General features: G+C 39.9%; 1 protein-coding gene across 7 annotated transcripts in view; it reads left to right on the top strand.

Moving 5' to 3' along the window:
• Elovl6 (ELOVL fatty acid elongase 6) overlaps nucleotides 1-21,640 on the top strand; it is a 122,491-nt gene that overhangs the window by 96,741 nt on the left and 4,110 nt on the right. For all 7 annotated transcript variants that reach the window (XM_027935419.3, XM_027935416.2, XM_027935421.2 and 4 more), the window contains one exon: nucleotides 16,777-16,928. In XM_027935419.3, coding sequence (XP_027791220.1) covers nucleotides 16,777-16,928 — 152 coding nt within the window. The remainder of the gene's footprint in view (nucleotides 1-16,776; nucleotides 16,929-21,640) is intronic.

Below are 21,640 nucleotides of genomic sequence, written 5' to 3' on the forward strand. Positions count from 1 at the left end.
ACCTGGAAATATAAGCATTTGTAGCAACCTCTGTTGTTTACTGTAATTAAAATGTCTATATAATTTTAGGGGCTTGCATGACCCTTTCTCCTCACTGGAGTCCAAAGGCCCCTACACTAGCTGTCCCTGTGGAACAACAAAGGCTGTTGGGAGACAACAGGGCATGAGAGGTCCATGCACCGGGTGCTGCTCTGGAGAAGTATCAGACTGTGACCCTCTGGCCTACTTGGCATACTTGCTTCTTACTCATGTATTTTTATGCTTCTGACCTTTCCACAGACATTTTTCCAGCTGTGGACTATTAACTGGATGCTTGCACCTGAGATAACATCAGTATTCTGGTAACCTTTCACTTGAGGAAGTTGCTATCCGTCAGCTTCCTGGTTGGCCTCATGCCATCTCTGGGAGCCTTGAGAGGGAGGGCAGCCCCGGAGAGCATCTCATCCCTCTTGTGACTTTCCATGAGGGAAATGTCTCCTTGATTCTCTCCCCCCTCACATTCTTCCAAATACATGCACATGTAGTTTGCCAAATCTTTTGCAACCCTGCTTCCTATCAGTCTGCATTGTCTTTGTTAGGTGACCCAACATGATCTGAAACTATAAAAATGTTCTTGCCAATCTTACCAACTCCCTACTATAGCTTAATTAACCAGTATTAAATAAGTTAATAATTAATCCCTTTCCTCTTTATCTCAATGCCTAGCATCATTAGCCACCCTGTTGTTCAAGCCAATAACCTTTATTTTTCCTGACTGTATCGCACCACCCGTAACAGTGGTGCGATAGTGGTCAGCTGCTGGAATCCAACACAAATGTGTCTGCTGCTCTTATGTCCATTGTTACCATGAACCAGCTACCAACATCTTTAGGTATCAGAGATGTGGTATTCTTCCACATATTCTCTTTGATTGACTTCTTATGTCAAAACAAGAATAAATGTTCTTTACTAATATCCATAAATGACATATGCTGATTACCGAAATTATATTCATTATTATGTCTGATATTACAGTCCATTCTCCATATGGCAGCCAGGGTTAAACCCCACCAATGTGTGGACAGTGCCGTTAGAATAAAATGAATTTCATTATTTGGGCTGTTAGTGTTGCTCTTTGGGGGCCCTGTAAGATCCTCAAAGGCCCTGCAAGCTCTGTTCTATGCTGTATCTCATCACAGCTGCGGCACAGCCAGCCTCCCTGGCCTGGTATGTCAAGCATAGCCAGCTCGGTGTGCTTTGCAGTTTATCCACTGTCACCTCTTCTGAGACGGCTTCTCTCATCTCAGCAGACGTCCCTGCCCCCCATCCCTGGTCACTGTCACTTCACCCAGCTTTATTATCAACCCCAAACTATTAAGCTATTTGTATGTATTTGACAGCGTTTCCCATTAATATATGGGTTTGGTAAAAACAGATTTCTCATTTTCTTAACCATTGTGTTTTGGTTTGGATGTGTGGTATCCCCTGAAAGCTCACGTGTGAGACAGTGAAAGAAGGTTTGGAGGAGAAATGATTGGGCTGTGACCTTAATCTTATCAGTGAATTACTCCCTAATGGGATCAACTGAGTGGTAACTGGAGGCAGGTGGGGTGTGGCTAGGAGAGGTGGGAATTGGGGGGCATGGCTATGGGGTATGTATTTTGTATCAGGAAGAGGGCAGTCTCTCTTTCCCTCTCTCTGCTTCCTGATGGTCAAGCTGCTCCTCTCCACTCTACTCTCCCACCATGATGTTCTGCCCCAAAGAGTGGAGCCAGCCTTCTGTGGACTAAGACCTGAAACCGTGAGCCTGCAAATAAACTTTTCCTCCTCTACAATTGTTCTGGTGGATCTTTTAGTCACAGCAGTGAAAAGGCTGACTAAAACACCTTGATATTAAATAGAACCTAGTATGTGTTAGGCAGAGAATAAGCTTTTCTAGGGGAATAAACCCAGATAGAAACAATCTAATTCAATCAAAGTTTTCTAAAAGAATATCTGTACCCTTTTGGTTTTGCTCATAATTAGGTACTCGAGGCTCATCTCAAGTGATCAGGTGAAATTAATCCGTCCTGATAGTTACACATAACAGTACCAGAAGTGGTTCCTTAATTCAAGATTTCTGTGGAGGTCCAATGGGTTTGTGGATCATGGCTGAATCCATATTCTATGGTGAAAACTTGGACCAGCTTGTCATGTTGTCACGTATTTATATACAGAAGAGTTCTGGTCTCATCCTCATCTGCTCTTGAACTTCATAACATTTTCTTCCCAAGACATTTATGGTCTTTTTATTAGCACTCATCTCAATTCTTCATTTTTACTCATAAACAGATTCAGTTTATAGATGGAGTGCTCAGTAATTATCAGGCAATTTCTTCGAAGATGTCCAGCAAGATTCGGGCTAGGACTGTGTGATCCTGGTGCTCAGTTTTTCTCATCTGCTTTCTGTGTGTTTCTGTCTTCAAATTAACAATGCAGCACTACTATGTCTGTAGTTTTGATCAAGTTTTGTTTCAAGCTTTTCATCTCATTGTCAAAACCTTTGATTTACTTCACAGTCATTGTTGTGTTTTTATCAAAGGTACATGACTCCTATGTTTGGCCTTTCTGATTTGTCAGGGTTTTGGTTTTTTCTTCCTTCCTTCCTTCCTTCCTTTTTTCTTTTTTTTTTTTTACTTTTCCCACTAATATTTTAAAAAGTCATCCACTTCCGGGCATGGTGGCTCACACCTATAATCCTAGCAGCTCAGGAAGTTGAGACAGGAGGATCATGAGGTCAAAGCCAGCCTAAGCAACTTAATGAGACCCTGTCTCTAAATAAAATGCAAAATAGGGCTGGGGATGTGCCTCAGTGGTGCCCCTGAGTTCAATCCCTGATACCCCCCAAAAAAGTCATCTACTTAATTGGCATTGTGGAAGTGATTCCACAGAGTATAGGAGTTTAGACTTGAAGACATCTAAAGGCCTCTCCAATGTTCTTTATTTTGATGGTGAGGGGGAAAAAAACATAAAATTAAATTTACCATGTCAGCCATTCTTACATGTGTAGTTTAGTAGTGTTAACTGTATTCACATTGTTGTAGAGCCAATGTGTAGAACTTCCTCATCTTGCAAAACTTAAACTCCATATCCATTAAAAGATAACTCCCCATTTCCATTTGCCTCAGCCATTGAAAACCTTCTACTTTCTGTATCTATGAACTTTGTTTTAGATATCCCATAAGCTGAATCATCAGGTATTTTCTCTTATCTTTAATTAATTTATTTTTATGTGGTGCTGAGGATTGAACCCAGGGCCTCACCTGTGCTAGGTGAGCGCTCTATCACTAAGCCACAACCCCAGCCCAGGCATTTTCTTTTTGTGACTGACTTATTTCACTGAATATAATGTCCTCAAGGTTCATCCATGTTGTAGCATGTATCTGAATTTTCTTTCTCCTTCAGGCTAAATAATATTCCACTGTATGACACATCACATTTTGTTTATTCATTCATCCACCAATGGACATGTAAATTGCTTCCCTCTCGGCTGTTGAGAATATTGCTACAAGTACATACACATACAGACAATTCTTCAAGAGCATGTTTTCAATTGTTTGGGATAAACCATATACTCAGAGGTAGAATTGGTGATTCATATGGTGGTTCTAGTTTTTTTATGTTAATGAAAACAGGCAAACTGCCATACCATTTTCCATAGTTATTGCACCATTTTATAGTCCAACAGGCCACAGGAGTTCTATTTTCTCCACATTCTAGCCAACACTATTTATTTAATTATTTGTTTGTTTTTATTAGTGTCCCTTCTAATTACATTCCCCTGATGAAGAGTGAGGGTGAGCATCGTTTCATGTACTTGTTGCTCATTTATATATCATGTTTGGAGAAATGTGTATTCAAGTCTGTAATTATTGTTCATTCTGTAATTGGATTATCTGTTTGCTATATTGAATTGTAGGCATTCTTTATGTACTCTAGCTACTAACACCTGATCAGTTGGATGATTTGCACATTTTTTTTTTCCCATTTTGTACATGGCCTTCTCACTTTGTTGACTGTGTCTTTTGATATACAGAATTCCTAGATATAAAGTTTTAGATGACATAAGAGACTCGGGTCTCCTAGTGAGTCATCTCCAGCTCCATCTGCAGGAGACAAAGGCAGGGGGCTCAGTTTGACCCCAGGGATCCAGGTCAGTCATGGAAGGAGCAACCACAGAACTCCCCATCACTCCCTTTAAGTCTCTGCTTTAACTGTCACCATATTATTGAGTTCTCTCTATCTATCTAAACATGAACATATTAATTATAGAACTAAACATGCTGTACCCCACTCGACACTCCCTACTTTCCTTATCACTAAGGGGCATACTATTTATTTCCTGACATCCTGTCTGTCTCTCTGCTTTAAACTCCAAGAAATGTGATTCCCATCTGTTAACTGCTGCCTCCTCAGAACCTAATATCTTATTCACATTTTTCCTAAACTTCCCCAGGTCCCCAAACTACAAGTCATTCCTTCTTCATGTAAAATAGTGCCTGGCATTCATAGAGCATTCTGGAATTAATGAATGATTAAAAACTTACCATTCATTCCCTGTCTAAAATTATTTAGAGCCTCTAAAGTTTTAAAGGTTGAGATATTACTACTCCCCAGGAAGAATAAGGGAGTTTCTGTCAGTACCTCTTCTAGTCGAATTTATCTAATCTTAACATCTAATTGAGAAATAATGGGAATTTTCTGCAGAGATGGAGAAGGATCTGTGTTTTGGAACCTAAAGTTTGGAAGGACTGTGAATTTTGAGAAAAGAATGAGGCAAGGAAGGGAGCAGGCCAGAAAGTGGGGTACGCAAACCTACTCTCTGCCAGTCGTGAACTAGGCTTATCTTTCCTTTTGATTTCTTAAACAGCAATGGAAACTTGCTTCTCCAGAGGAGGAGCCCTAAAGCATCAATCCCCTCCTTTGTACGGGTGGCTGGGAAGTCAAGGGCAAAGGTAGAGGAATTCACATTTCTCTGTGCTTATCTTCAATAATAAAAAGGGTGAAGACATTCTTCTCTAAGGAAGTTTATAAAAGCCTTGAAGTTCAGCTAGGGAACAAGAAAAGGCAAGATCCCCAGACTTTTGGAAACCTTTGTGTCACCTAACCCTACTGATAGTCAAAAATGTCATAGCTCAAAAATGCTCATTGAGTCCTTATTCACCAATGCCTAAAGGCCCTGGGCAATATCACAGGCACAACTCACTTGAAGACTTTTTCTCTCAAAGACATTTTAGATAATTTGTGAAAGCACACTCAATGACATTTTAAGCTTTTTCTACCTTGAGCATTAAAACTAAATGACTTTGTAGAAAGAAAAGGCGGTTCTGGGGTAGGGTGATAAGAATTGAAATCTAACAGATTTGACCTTAAAAAATAAAATGCATGAGGATGAAAGAAAAGCACAGAAATAGCTGAATTACTTGGGAGAGTTTAAGTATGTTCCCAATTCTTAAAAAATGAATAGACCAGAGTGAATTTTTCTATATATTTATCTATGCTAAGATTTTCATTTTCAAAATGATTTTGTGATTAAATTCAGGCCATGAGTTCTTATTGAGTTCTCATACAGAACAATGGAAGGTGTTGGTTTGGGCTTTCATTCAGTAGAGTAAAAATTATCAGACTTAAGTTTAGGGAAAAAAAGAAGAAGAAGAAATAGTAGAAGCAGTTCCTGAAATGGAGGTGAGAGGGTACCAGAGAAAGTCATTTGAACATTCACAAGTATCAGAGTAGCCATGCCAGCATCTTGGAGATATTAAGACAGAATCTAAAGTGTGCACAAGTTCAGAGATAAAAGGTATCTCTTTTATCTCTGACATAAGAGATATGTCTCATGTTGTTTAAGTTATCTTTATGGGATGTGTCGTGGAGAAGCAGGTGAACCCTGCAACAGAGTCACTGCCAACTATTGCCAGGGTGACCCATATGAGTATCACCATAAATGCTTTGCAACTAAAGAGCTTAATAGCAAGTTTCCCTTGGGAGATAAATTCCTATGGTTCCGGGGCTGGGGTTGTGGCTCAGTGGCAGAGCACTTGTCTAGCATATGTGAGGCACAGGTTCAATCCTCAGCATCACATAAAAATAAGCAAAGGCATTGTGTCCATCTACAACTAAAAAATAATAATAATTCCTATGGTTCCTTAAAACAGTTTTTTCAGGTGTCACTTTTTTTTTCCTTTAAGCCTGCACACTCAGCCTTCTGAGAGATCGCTGATCAGCTGCTAGAAATTAGACACTCTGCCAAGTCCTGTCAGTCAACAGACTTCAGTCCATCCCTGTCAGTCTTATCCCTCTGATCTCGTGATGGTGACTTGATCTTGTTTTAGAACCACCATATTTCTGATGTAAGGGACCCAGATGATGGGGAGGCTGGCTCTCCCCTTCCTGCCTTGTATAGTTCATCTTCTGTAGATCTAACCAGATCTTCAGGCCTAGGAATCTATTAGAAACCCCCCAGAATTTCCTGTACTTCTGTGTATTCCTCTTTTTTCAAAAATCAACAAAAGATGTGGTTTAGAACAGAATATCATTTTCCTTCCAGCTCTTTTCAAGAGAGTTGACTGATCTCTTAAACTAAACTGTGCTATAAGGTTCTGGAGTGTTGCTTGGATGGCCTGTGTTCTTCTTAAAAGGACTGATTTTTCTGAGAGAATAGTGGAAAAAAGTATGGTGGGAAAGCCAGGAGCAAAGGGCTAAGCGGCCACAGGAAGAAACCCCACCCGACCCAATATCCTAAGATTGAAGCTTTGCCCCCTGTCAGAAAGGAAGGTGATTTGCCTCCATTATAGAGCTACATTATGATCAGACCCCAGGAGTGGCCCCAGAGGGAAAGACACCCCACCATTCACGCTTTCAAATAAAGTGAGTTACAAAACATACACACATGTACCCCCCCCAAAAAAAAATGTGGAAGAAAGCAAAACCAACCTCTTTTTAGTGAGGAGGAAGACATAGCAGAGGGCCTATCACCAATTAGGCATTTATCCTTAATAAATATTTGTAGGTGACTATCCATTAAATTGACCTTCTTTGGTATGCCATATGATAGTATTTCTGTTACTATGAACAACAATGAAATTTTCAGAAAAAAAATAATGAATGTGCTGCTTTCGAAAGTGGTGAATATCTAATGGGTCTTCAGATTGATAAGGAGGAAACTATTTATGAAAAGCAGAAACGTAATGACGTATGTTGCCACCGTTTCTTGTACTCATAACTTAAGCTCATAGAAGGCTACAGCTGGATTTAAGGACATTTTCAGTCCCTCGTCTTAAGGGTGTGGCAAACTGCGGATCAGAATGACTTTCTCCTCTTTCTTCCTTCCCTTCTTTCCTTCCATCTTTCCTTGTTGTCTCTTGCTTTTGTTGATCATTGGATCAGGTTAAGGGACAAACTATACAAACAATGTTATATATCATGATTCAGGGTCTCTCCCAATGAAATTGTCATCAGTCATCGCTCAGGGGGGAAAAAGGTTTGATTTCTTCATGCAGTTTTGAAACCTAGTTAAGCCTGCGTGGTGGAAATAACTGAGGAAAGCTGTTAGTCTTGGCACTGGAATTGTTACCGTTCTCATAATCTGGTATTGGTCCAAAAAGAGATGAAGAGTTTCCCCCAAAGGAACCAGGTTTTCTGTAGAAACAAGATGACTAACCACATTTGTGATCCTACTAAATTGTTTGGCTTTGACATTAATCTTGACTGGGTCCACATTTATTTCAGGTTCTTTTTAGCTTTCTTTTCAATTTTGTGCCATACTTAGAGTCCCTAATGGTTGTACTTTATTTATTGGTTCCCATTACAAAATCCGGAAGCCAGCACATGGTCCTTTTCATATGAAATTGAAAGTCAGAATGCCTTAAGCATGGGCAGCCTCCTCAGGAAAACATTAGACAGCATCTTGTCAGTGGTTCAGTGAAGAAGAAGGAAGAAAACATATCCACCAGAAGACATTGACTGTGAAAGTTCGCAGAACTAACAGGCTTAAAATTCGGGGCAAAGGGTTTTCTTCTAGGATGGTAATGATTCTTAGGTAGGCGGCTTTTTTTTTACTGGTTACCTGAGAAACCACTTCTTCCACAGGTTCATGGAGGAGGGCCTCAGGGAAGTGGGCAGGAAGGCAGCTCTTGCAGGGTGAGTTCTCCAAGGCGACGACCCATCAGGGCTCCCAAAGCCAAGGTTGGGCCCAGTTGGTATGACATAGGTTCTGGGCTTTGGGATTGTTCCAGTGCTTTGAGGTGATTTTGTCATGTCCAGCCAGCCTGAGAACCATGCCCCTAGATGACAGCCTGCTGAGAAGCTTTCAGGAGTAGCTCTCAGGTCACCGTAAGCACTTAGCTATAGGCAGAGAATTCTGCTACATAAAAACTGTGGATCCTTGGGCAAGTTCCCCACCCTCTCAGCATTTTTCTTCGTCTATAAAACAGGGATAATACACCATGAAGTTGTGGCAATAAGCAAATTTAATCATCTTTTAACTCGATGGTGTTTAAGTGTGGAAAACTCTGCAATCATCTGGCACAAAGTCAGCCAGAATTGAAGCTGGCAGCCTCAGGTGAGCGTGAGGGTGAAGTAGGTAGCGGCTGCCTTCTGCTTCTGGACCTGATGGGGCCAAAGCAGCCAGCAATGTCAAGGAGATGAAATCCCACTTGTTTTATGAAAGAGGGTACAATCTTAATCAGGATCTCAAACCAACACTTGATCAATTCTATAGCCAAATGTGCCATTTCTTCTGCTAATGGTCTTCTGTCACGAGCAGTTGGCCTCCTAAATCTGTCTATGCCTCCTCACTCCCCACTTTGCCAGGGGTGGGAGGGTTTGATCACATTTGTCTTTTAAACTTGGCCCCAGTGTTTCTTCAATTTGCCAGGCACCTAGAGCAAGTGGCTTATTTCCAAGTTGTACACTCCAGATGCAAGGACTGTGCTCAGCAGCAGCGTCTGACTGATCAGATTGCTGAAAAGCCAAGGAGTGATTATCTAAGTAATATTTAAACCATGAACGCTTTCTTATTGAAAAAAAACATGGCTAGATTTTTAAGTCGTTATGATTTGGATATGAGATGTCCTCCAAAAAGCTTATTGTTAATGAGGAATGCTTAGAGGTGAGATGATTAGATTACAAGAACCCTAACATCATCAGTGAATCAATTCACTTGATGGGTTAATGATCTGAATGGATTACTGGTGGCAACTGCTGCAGGTGGGGCATGGTTAGAAGAAGTAGGTCATTGGGGGCTTGCCCTGGGGGATTAGATCTTGTCATCTTCCTGACTTCTCGCATGTGCACGTTTTCTCTGTTTCATGAGCAGAGCAGCTTTCCTCTGCCAGGAGCACTGTGATGGTCTTCCTTATCTCAGGTCCAGAGCAGTGGACTCAGCTGACCATGAACTGAACCTCTGCAACCATGGGCCCCAAATAAACTTTTCCACTTCTTAAGTTGTTCTGGTCAGGTATTTTGATCACAGCAATGCAGAGCTGACTTAACGGAATGAAACTGATAAGTGGATCAAAGTCAACCCTTCCTCTCAAGCCTTTAAATCAGAACATTTGTTTAAGATGGACATTTTCTGACTTTATCAGTGGGAATGGTGGTGAGTGGAGAGAGCAGTCAGAGCATGCCCACCTGCCTTCCCCTCACCTGTCAGGAGAACTGACACGAAGATAGCTTTTCTGTGCTTCAAGATTTTACCCATTTCCTGCTTCTTCCGAGAAGCCTTTGGTACCGGGAAACTCTGCGCTGGAACATGTACCATCTAATTAGTGTGGCGTTCATCATATACTATGTGACAGTCATTTTAGGTGTCATTACAAAAAAATTCAGTGGAAGCTACTTCCTAACTCAGAGCTTATATATTATTTCTCAAAAAAACCCTTATCTATACTTATTCAATTCCAAACTAGGTTGAACTTTTATACCTCATACTTTACTTTCTTATCATCCATCTCAGTTTTTAGTTATTTATTTCCACTCTTTTTCTTTTTCTTTTTTTTTTTAACATAATATCTTTATTTTTATGTGGTGCTGGGAATCGAACCCAGTGCCTCATGTATGCTAGGCGAGCGTGCTACCACTTGAGCCACATCCCCAGCCCCTCCATTCTTTTTCATGGTTGCTGACTGTCTTAATTCCCCTCTAGACTAATACTCCAGCTAAGATCTCAGAGAAGAAAAGAGTTTAAGTAACATTCAGGATTTTAAGGTACCATTTTTTTTAATGATTTAAAAAATCCAAAGATAGTTTGATATTAGTTATCAACTTAATATATGACAGTCATTATAAATATTAGAAATAATTTAAAATTGGTATTCTAATAGCTTCTGGAAAAAAAGTAATGCATTGATATGGTACAACAACATCTTCCAGTAAATCAACACCAAAAGTTTGCAGGGGTTTTCCTCCATAAATATTTTTATAATGATTATAGTACATGTATATGTGACCTTTATGGAATATACACAGGTTGAGTTAGATCATCTGGACCATCTACTCCATATGTTTTTCACTTAATCATATGTCTTGGCACATTTTATGTCTACATTCAGTGCCCAATTACCTGGAATATCTTATAGCTCTACTGTATTTATTATTATTATTCATTTGACTAATCAGTGGACATTTAGATCATGTTCTATTATGTTTAGATTAGGTTTGGATATTATAAAACACACAACTTGGTATACTTTTGCAAGTATATGAGATTCCTAGGCCCAAATACATACATAGTTTCAATTATGATCTATGTGTAATATGCCACCTTAGCTTCATATTTCTTTCTTTCTTTTTTTTTTTTTGGTTGCTCAAAACATTACAATGCTCTTGACGTATGATATTTCATACATTTGATTCAAGTAGGTTATGAACGCCCATTTTTACCACATGTACAGATTGCAGGATCACATTGGTTACACATACACGTTTATATATACTGCCATACTAGTGTTTGTTGTGTTCTGCTGCCTTTCCTATCCCTCCTCCCCTCCCCTCCCCTCCTCTCTCATCTTCTAGCTTCATATTTCTTGATCTACAAGATATTTGGGAGATTATTTTAAGCTTTCTGATTAAATAACCAAAGCAAGATAAATAAGTCAAACCTAGAAATAGTACTCAGTAGTAAAAGATAAATAAAATTATATACTCAATGTAATCAGTGGAGGAGTAATATTAGAAAAACTATTACATATATGCCATTTAACTGTTGAACTTTTAGGTTAAAAAAATTCATGCTTAGATGGCTTATTACATTATTATTGAAAAATGTGTTTTTTTAACAAAGTCTAAAGCAGACATTCTCTACTGAGGATGTTGTCATCAGGGCAGAAAGTGTGTAGAATTTGGGTTGCATGTTCAGTATAAACATATTGATGTACAGATACCATGATTCCATATTGTAGGCACTGTGGTGCTATAACATCTCCTAAGTCTAAAGTCATTGCATTGAATGTTGGGTTTATTAATTTGTTTTAATCTATTCTGGGATCATTGGGTAGTCTTCCTACTCTGAAAACTGTTGAGTCAAAGACCAGTGGCACTTCAAATTTTGTCATCAGAAACATCAGTGGCCTCTCCTAGTTTATAAAGAATTGCTACTGTTGGGTCAGCAGCTGCCATATTTTGACAACCAACAATAGCTCACACTTTTGTTTTTTTCTGATTGTAGGATATAAATTGTGATGACAATGTTCTCATTACCCAATCCTGGAAGTAATTGCACCTTTGGCTAAGTTAGTAGGGTGGATATGGCGGTGGCTGGCACTTCAGAATAAAAGGTCCTTAGGAACCATGTTTGGATTCCAAAATATCCCACATTTAGGTCAAGGACCAGTAAAGAAATGGTTTCATCAACCATTGGTATTCATGTGGAAATAATTGCAAGTATTGATGATTTATACCCAAGGTGCTTTCTTCTTAGAGCAGAATGCTGGAATTCTTTGAGTTATTACTGATATAGTCTATTTTGGCTTCCACACAGCAATAAAATTGGAAGGCTACAATAAAGTATTATCTAGTCTTACATAGATAAATAAGAAAACCTTATAATCAAGCTTGAGTTTAAGGAAGATTGGTGATATTTCTTACACCTCTTTAAAAAGGACCCCAGTATTACAGCTGCAAAAGAAAATAATGCAAGCTGAAGATTAACTTTATATTTAAGATGAGAACTTACCTCCTAAACTTTCATTGTAAATGTCCCAACATGTTTATGTATGTATCCAAAGAATTTCAGTTACACGCACATACACCCACTTTCAGTATTCTGTGTGTACCACTAATTGTTCATATTGTTTTATTTTTATTTACACACATGCACATGCATATACACATTTTTCTTGTCTTCTGCAATAGGCTGTAGATTGTCTGCCCTACCAGTGAGTACTATAATATCTGATACTTAATCAGTATTGATAAGTAGGTGTTGTTTCAACAAATGACTCATTGTTTTCTCCACCAGTCCTAATGCCAGTTGATTATCTAAGGCTGCTGGATTAGTGTTATATCTCAGCTTCATACTAAAAAGTCCCCTAGGAAAGCCTTATACCTAGTACCATTGTGCTTGTTTATTCAATGTGTCAGTTGTGACAAGGCACCTATTTAAATAGTTTTTTTTTTAATTACTAATCTAATACATGTTATTTTAAAGCACTCAAACAGTGCAGAAAGTAAATACCTGTAGTGCAAAACAGAAATTTCCCTCCCCAAGATGGGTCTCTCCCCTCCCCCGTGAGGTATCCCAGTGGGTATGCCTCGTACCCACACATGATGAATGGCTAATGATGAGGAAACTGGGCTTCTTCTGGATGAGGAGACCAGAACAGTGGCACCTCAGTGAATCGGGGCTGTGACCTCCCCTTGTCTCCTTATGGCATTGGGCCTGATGTTGCTGAGGGGAGCAGAGACATCCACTGTTCCCCCTCACTGAACCCTCTGCTTCTCCTTTACTGTTATCAAAACTAGACTTTGAGAAGAGAAATGATGTCTTCAAAAATACGAATAAATAAGTGTGTGAGTTTGACCTGAAAGCTAAGAAAAGGCATGTGCTACAGTAGTCATCTGCCCTCAATAAACACAGTGGCCTAATGCTCAGCTTGTCTAAAGCTGTAGGTTTAGAATAATCTTTATTATCCCAAGAGCCTCTCCCTTGAGAAATACTGCAGCAAATGTTCATTTCATATCCTACTGTGAACTTACTAGCTTTCACTTATATTATGCAAAGTTGGTGAATATGACTAGCTTTTGTGGAGAGGTGAGTTGGTATCAAGATAGGAGACTTGGGGCAGAGCCAGCCAGGTGTGGAGCCACCTGCGTAGCCCTGGGCTGAAGGGCTCCCTGATCTGTGCTCTTGCAGGTTCTGGATGTACACTGCGTGGGAAGCATCATTTCCCCTCAGGAAACCTCCCAGAGGGGCTGGAGGAGAACACTGGCTGCCAGCTGCTCCTCTGGTGTCTCAGGGGCCAGACCCTGAACTTAGACCATGAATGTGAGTTTCTTTGTAAAAAGACCAGTGATACAGTCTTCCAGTGAGTGGAAGGCCACTGCCAGGCCAGGCAGGAGCTAAGAGACAGTGTAGATGTGACTGCATCTCATGGTAGCATTGATCCTGTCAACCCACCAGGAGTAAACCCAGCACTGTCAGGGGTGGGGGCATCGTGTGTGTGTGTGTGTGTGTGTGTGTGTGTGTGTGTGTGTGTTTCTCATAGCAATTAGAACAACATGGACAGTCATGGGACAAATCAAATTCTCTAAATCAGTTTTCTTGACTTTGAGTTAGTAATAATAAGCCTTACCCTCTTTTTTTCCTTCCATATTTTTTAACTGATGCATTAGAATTGGGCACAATGGTGGGATCTGTTGTCACATGTTCATACATGCATGCAACATATCAATATAATTTGGCCAATATCTTTCCCCAGTTTTTCCCCTTTTTTCCTGCCTCCCACCTCCTGGTCCCTTTCCCCTATTCTACTGATCTCCTTTTGGTTTTCACGAGATCCTCCTCCCCATTTCTCTCTTCCTTTTTCCTCTGTAGCTTCCATATATAAGAGAAAACATACAATCTTGACTTTCCAAGTCTTATCCTTACCCTCTTAACTTGACAAAATGAGATGAGTGAGGTAAAGGTGATATTTAACATTGAAGGGTGGATAAAATAAAACAGTAATAATAATAACAGATAATAATGGAGAGTAAGAATAATAATAACAATAAAAACTCTTTCATTGAACATCTATATATCAAAGGCTTGACACTAAATGCTATTCTTATATTGCATTATAAAATTCATAGAACCTATCGTTATCCTCACTTCAGATGAGGAAAAAAAAATTTGACTTGCCCAGTCATGAATCTCATAAGTGAACAAGCTATGATTGGAAGCTTAATGTGCACAATGGCTTGGCTTTGCGATTCTGATTGGTAGTGATTTAGAGTGGTTGAGAATTTTAGTGCACCCCCAGACATAGTCAGAGGGCAGAGGTTGATTAGCAATGTCTGCCTTGAGTATAAGTAAGAACTAGGTGGTGGGGCGGTCACAGAACATAAGCTGCATATTTTCCTATTATCACCCTATCTTTCAAGGTAATACAACTCAGGGAGAAAAAATGTCTTCTCACCTTAAAGTATATGTTGGTGATGTATCACAGTGTGATGCTGTTAGAAAAGCCACCTGGTTCCAAAGTCTGCAGTGACTGAGATGTGCCAGGGGCAGAGCTAGTGGCTTCCCACAAATAACAATCATCCCATTGGCCAAGCATCTCCCCCCCTGCTCCCCAGCAGTAGCATTGTCACATCACAACAATGCGCCTTTGCCCGCAGACACATGGGCCCAATGGCTGGCACTGACGGTTTCCCTGAAAAGTGCTACTGTCCTCTGTTCTGAGTCAACCTTATTGTTCAGAGCTTTGGGAATGAGGCTTATATCCAGATATGGGACAATAATATGTGCTATACCCTTGTTGTCAGCATTATTGTGGGTCACTGTGATATTAAAGCCTCCAGTGCTACAATGCTCTGAAGTGACCTCCCTGTACCCTAAACCCTCAAACTGTGAATTCCTATTTGGCCCTCATTCAAATACCACTTCCTCCAAAGTCTTCCATGAGTGCCACTATCAGCCAGAGTTAGCTTATCTAAAATCATGCCAATAAATATTTAATAATCAAAAGGATAATTTGTGTTAATACTTTAGGAATTAGGAATAAACTACAATGACTTGTAGACCAGGAAGATGAAAGGAAAGTAACTATTCCAAACGAACTTCTTTGGCTCTTCTCTGATTACCTGCAAAGCACACAGAGTAAGCACACAGAGTAGCAGGAAAGACAGTGGGGGAATGGTTCTGGCTGTGTGGTTTCTAGATATGGTGGGCTGCAACTAGTGGGGAAGGGGATGTTTATAAATTATGCTGATGGAAGGCTGAGACAGGATGATCACGAGTTCAGAGCCACTTAGGTCCTGGTCTGGAAGCAGGAGTTCATTCTAAGTGCACAGGGAAGTCACTGAAGGATTAAACAAGATTAACAACTGTAAAACGACTAATTTTTTATATTGAAAAGAGTAACATCATCTAATGAAGACTTTATGCCTTTAGAGAAGAGACTTCCCTATTTAGTGAGGCAGCCACTTAATTCCACAGGCATTCATTCATGTCCCAACTGATTTCTAGTAGGGAATGCTGCTTTCTGGGGCAGAAGTAGGATAACCAGACCCAGCTCCCTCTGGGGCTGAGTGGTCTCCTTTGAGTACTGGGTGTTGTTTCAGACACTGGGAACATAATGCTTAAGGGGTTCACTCCACCATAGAATCTGTTTTTTCCAGTTGCCAAATCTTTCATGCTTCAGGTTGCATTATTGAGTCAACACACTCCAGAGCTCTCCTGTTTCCTTAGCAGGTTCTTAATCTAGAAGAAAAAGCATATACAAGGGGGGGTTCATTTCCTCCATATTTTCAACCGTCTTTCCCTCTTTCAACAATCTTGGTGGAGCACCTTTGCCCACATGGAGGCAAGCATACTGAAGAACAGTGTGTGAAGCGGTATTGGTACGTGGTTCTGGGGAGCTCAGAGGTGAATCCTCACCTGTGCCTGGGGTGCGCTTCCAGGAAGTGGAGCTGAGCCTTGGAGGAGGCTCCTTCCAGTTTCTCTGAGAAAGAGGCTCAGAGAGTGGTTTAAAGAAGCCAGTCCAGGGCTAGGGATATAGCTCAGTAGGTAGAATGCTTGCCTCGCATGCACAAAGCCCTGGGTTCAATCCCCAGCACCACAAAAAAAAAAAAAAAAAAAAAAAAAAAAAAAAACAAGAAGCCAGTCCAGACATAGAAAAAGAGTTGACTTAAAGAGATTAACAGATCTTTAAGATGGAGAGCCATTGGGGCTTGAAAAATGATTGGAAACAGGACAGAAACGAATAATTCTGATTTTGCAGCTATTCCCCCTCTTCCCCAAGGAATAGTTCTCAAACTGAAACACCAAGGTCACAGCTGTTCTTCATGATACCCTTCTTTGAACCATCCCCTTTTCTGTCACCTCACTGAACACTGATGAAGGGTGGTATCATGTGCATGGTCTTCAGAATAAAGCACTGAGAATTGTGTTAGATCGGGTTTACAGAACATGTAAAGATGCTTCTCGGTAAATGCAAATCATGATTCTCCTAAGCCTGTTTCCTGTCAGCAGCCACCCAGTCTTCTAAGGATGGTTAACATCAGAGATGAAGTTAACTTTTTCCTGACTCTTGTTTCTTTTCTCTTTTTGTTATGAAGTATATTCGGTGCTCTTCGAACTGGTGCTTACATGGTGTACATTTTGATGACCAAAGGCCTGAAGCAGTCAGTTTGTGACCAGAGCTTTTACAATGGACCCGTCAGCAAATTCTGGGCTTATGCATTTGTGCTAAGCAAAGCACCCGAACTAGGTGAGTGTCCTCCCTCCTTCCATTTTTTCTCCCCCATCTTTGTAGCTACATGTCCATGTATTTATTTATTTATTTTTTAATGAACAAAGAAATTAATGGCTTGAAAGTTTTGTTTTGTTGGTTGCAGGAAAGTTATAATGAACGAATTTGAGGTTTTGAAGGATCTGTACTTTCTCTGTCTCCTCCAGCCTTTTAAATAATTGTACCTCAAGTATATAAATGGCAAGATGGTTTATGTAGAACATGCCAATTTCCAGGCACTACTAAAAATACATTTCCGGGGGCTTATAAAATATACACAGCCCCCTCTCTAAGGTCCATCAACAGTTGAGCTAATATTAGATTGAGGGGAAAAGGGCAGCTCAGCTGTTTCCAAGCCCCATATCGAAGCATACTTTGATCTCTTGAGTTAGGATTCAGATTAGGAAAATAAGCTTTTCGTTTGGGTGTCCTCCTATTCTCATTAACAAATGCTAATTGTTGGTCTCTGTTGCTGTTTGATTTCAATCATCTGTGAGACAGGCCCTGGGAAAGGAAAAGGTAGTTCCCCTTCTAGACGTCAATACTGGCTATATGTGTACATTTCTAGAGTTTTTACCTTCAAATCTTTAATGGTCTTGAAGGGAAGGTTGGCACTATTTGGCAGAAACACTGAAAGATGAAGAGGTAAGGATTTGACATGAGCTCACTTCTTCAGGAAATGTCATTGTTGCCTGAGAAAGGAAGCTGCTGCTGACAATAAGCTCTAAGTATTTTGGTTTCTGTTTTCTTAACCTGCAGTTAAGAATTGTATCATTTAATTCAGATATTTTAACTCTGGCATTAAAAAGTGCTTGTATTTAGTTGAAAAGATATTTATTGTTCCCTCTCCTATTTCCCTTAAAAAGGGGGTTAGAGATAATTTTATTACAAGACTCCTATAGTGTCAGTTACCAGCAGCCTTCTGTAAGGTGCCTCTGTTTCATACCCCTGGGTATGAATTCTCTCTGATATTTGTCACTGTGTGCTAAAAACCTGCTGCCTACAAGTACCTTGCAATTGGTTTGACAATTCCAGGTCAGGACAAGCAGCAGCAGAAAAGTTTTCTAAAACCTTTTTTAAGAGGGGCAGCAGTGCAAAGATAGGTCTTCCACATGGTCCCAGATAACTAGAAAACTAGAGAAAAATGCATTAAGTGGATTCATCTATTTAATAAGTTTATACTAAGCACCAACCATGTACCAGGTATTTAATAGGGGCTAGAATAGAATGGCTACTTTGTCTAAAAAGAATTTTACAATATAAAGTTTATGGATCGGGCCCCAGGAAGCTATTTTTTCATACTTGTGTTGATTTCATTAGGTACAAAGTCTGGAAATCTATTTTTAGGAATTTTTAGATTGTGAGAATATTTTAATTTTGTTTTGTTTTTTTTCATTTGTGGATAAAAGATCATTTTGTTAGATATATTTCTTTCATAGTGATTCTTTTTTTATTTAGGTTCATAAGATTTCTGAATCAGCACTTATTTTCAAAACTGGGGTTGGTCTGAGACTGGAAGCAGGTATTCTTTACTCTTGGAGCATGATTTTTTTTTTTTTATTTTAAAATAAATCAAGTTCTACATAATTGAGAATTATTCAAGTTGAGAAAATCATGTTCCCTTGACTTTTCTTTTATGCTCTATAATAAGTATCCTTAAATAAGGATAAATAAATAAAAACTATCCCCATTGTTAAATCAGAAGTGGTATCTTATTACTAACCCTTAACCCATCATGTGCCATCATTCCAGAGATGGAACACGTATAAAAATTTTAATTGAATAACAAATTTTAACCTTTTTTAATGTAACTCTGTTATTGAAATATTTACAGAATTACAAACTTGGAACTTAGGGGTTAAGCTGCAGTTTGCAAAGAAGCAATCTCAGTCTTTTGTTCTAGAGAAGCCTCTCTGTGTGTGTGTGTGTGTGTGTGTGTGTGTGTGTGTGTGTGTATGTATAGTGCTGGGGATTGAACCCAGGGCCTTGTGCATGGGAGTCAAGCACTCTACCAACTGAGCTATATCCCCAGCCCAAGAAAAGTCTGCAAGTATCCCTTGTCTGTTCTGAGTTGTGTCCAGTTGTATCTGAGGGGCTTGAGAATAAAAGTAGTCCCTTCTGCTTTTTTAAGGAATATTTTATTGAAGAGCCACCTCAAGCTGTTTATATTCGTCAGTTTTCTTTGAACACATGATTAGACCTCTGCTCTGTGCCCTCCTAACTCTATTCCAGATGAAAAGTGAAGTTCTAGAATAGTGGATGGAGCTGGAGTTCTTGGGGGAGAGCTGCTATGGCAGCACTCAGGTGTCTGTGCTCTGTGTTGCTTTGACCTGATGATGCTAATTCATCCAAATTAGTGTAGTGAATTTAGTGTAGACCCGAATGTTCCACTCCCCTCTGCCACCTAGCAGTCTTCCTCTTGCATCTGGATGGAGGCAGACTCAAGTCCTTGGCTTGACAGGCTTGGCGTGGTGTGTTGCTGGCATGCAGCTCTTTTCCCTGGAGAGGCACATCGTCACAGTCATTTGTGGTAATAGTTTGTAGATTATCCAATAAGCCATCCCTTCCCAGCTAAAATACAGGATTCAAGTGTTGACATTGGAAAAAAGGTAATCTTCACATGGTCTCTTTGAAGCTAGTTAAGCTACCTAAAATCTCAAGACAGTTCCAGATTTTTTATAGTGATGTTTTCATGCTCTGAAGACCTTTTTCAATTATATTATCTTTCAAATATTCTAGAGCTTGTTTGACAGTGGTCTTGCAAAAGTGAAAGGCTAAGTCAAAAACGAACCTACCTAAAAATCAGCACCAGTGCTGCAGGGCAGCCAACCACTGGCCCTTATTGAGAGCATATTCTTTGTTACCATTTGATTAAGAAAGATCTATTTGAATGATTTATTTATAATTTGGATTATTTATTTATAACTTTGCTTATTTTTCAGTCCCAAGTTTTGCCTTTTCAGTATTCCAAGATTGTGTCCTCCTGTATGAATATTGGAAGGAAAGGAAAGAACAGTTCTCCCATATACAACAATGAAACTGTGTTTCTCCCCCAAATCCACATGCCTGCAGTTTTCACTAAACTTTTTTTATAATTGCAGTAAAATATACATAATATTCACATTGTTGTACAACCATCACACCATCCATCTCCAAAACTTTTGCATCTCCGCAGCCAAAACTCCACACGCATTTAACACTGACTGCCCCTTTCACTAAACTTTTAGTTAACAGCAAGGATTCTGTTCAGCAGAAAACAGTAAGCTGGTTTCAATGAATTTAGAGGGTTACATTCTACTAGAACAAGTGAGAGAAAGAGAGCCATCACCCTGCTTTTGTATGCCAAATCTTTAGTGCCTCCTGTTTGAATTATATTAAAACCTGCTGAGATTTGCTTTTGTTAAAACTTGGAAACATCTGCTGTAAGTCTGGGTCCTTGCTCAGTTGAGCTTGTCATTGTTTTTGAACCTCTGACTCAGCAGCACTCCAGCTAATTCTGCGAAGAGAAACTCAGCCGTCTGTGACAAGCCACATGCAGGGTATGGTCTCTGTTTCCCTTGGTGGCTGCGTGTATTCTGGGGATTTTCTAAATGATAAAGGACTTCTCCATAGATTCATGGATATCTGCGCTTACCAGGTGCACAGGCAGAAGGTATAGTTCAGGGGGTGGACATTTAGGTTAAAAAAAAACATCAAGCTATGCCTGCAGGTTATCTCTTAACTCAAAATAGCTGGACCAAAAGGTAGATCATGATTAAGAGGACATGAACCAGGAAGTAGCTAAAATAGGTGACATGACTGAAACCCTCAAGAGTCCAAAGTCTTGTTGCTTGTACTTGGCCAAAATGCATTCCACAATGCCAGCTGGACATGTGGCCAAGAAAGAATGGTTGGCCAACATCAAATATACAGTCCCTAGGAGAGTTTACATTTCTGGGTCCCTCTATAACTCTGGCAAGCCTGTAAATGCCACAGTTTGGCATGCCTCTGGCTCATGACAAATTAAATGTGATGTTATTTGATTTCTCTAGAGGAAATATATTCTGTACCTGCCCCAGTACCTGGCTGGTACATGTAAGCGGCAATGTCAATGACCTTGAAGGGTCTGGGTTGGCCCTTCTGGAACCCCCTACCAGTTTCCCTTCATACTAGGGAAACCGCAGTTCTCTGCATCTATGGTCTTAAGAAGTAACCCTGGTTTGACTTTGGAGTAGTGCTGCTGAGCAGTTTCAGAGCCATCATGGGGAGATAGTCATCTTCATTACTCCGTCTATCATCCTCCTATACATGTTGTTCTGGAAGAAATTCTTGGAGTGAATTCAAAGTCATTTTGTCTTCAAGATTTTATGATAACATCTTTGACTCCAACCCCCCTCTCCAAAGTACCTAGCAACACCTAGTATGTCTCAGACCAAGCCTGAGACAACCCCAACTCCATCCCTGTGGTCAGGAAAAACAAAGCCTCAACCCTAGAATTGCAGTTTCCAGTTTGCATTCCACATTGGTTCATTCGAATATGGTCTTTAGACATCAAGAATTAGGATGAAATTCATGTTATTTTGTGGCATATACTTTTATTATAGTGTGTTTAGAGATTATTTTGGATATATATTTTAGTTAATGCTAAGAGACTTGGGGGAAAAACACCTTCTCAATATGAATGACTAAAATTTGTTTTTAACATACAGTTC

The sequence above is a fragment of the Marmota flaviventris genome, chromosome 7 (genome assembly GCF_047511675.1).
Source record: "Marmota flaviventris isolate mMarFla1 chromosome 7, mMarFla1.hap1, whole genome shotgun sequence".
Classification (NCBI taxonomy): domain Eukaryota; kingdom Metazoa; phylum Chordata; class Mammalia; order Rodentia; family Sciuridae; genus Marmota; species Marmota flaviventris.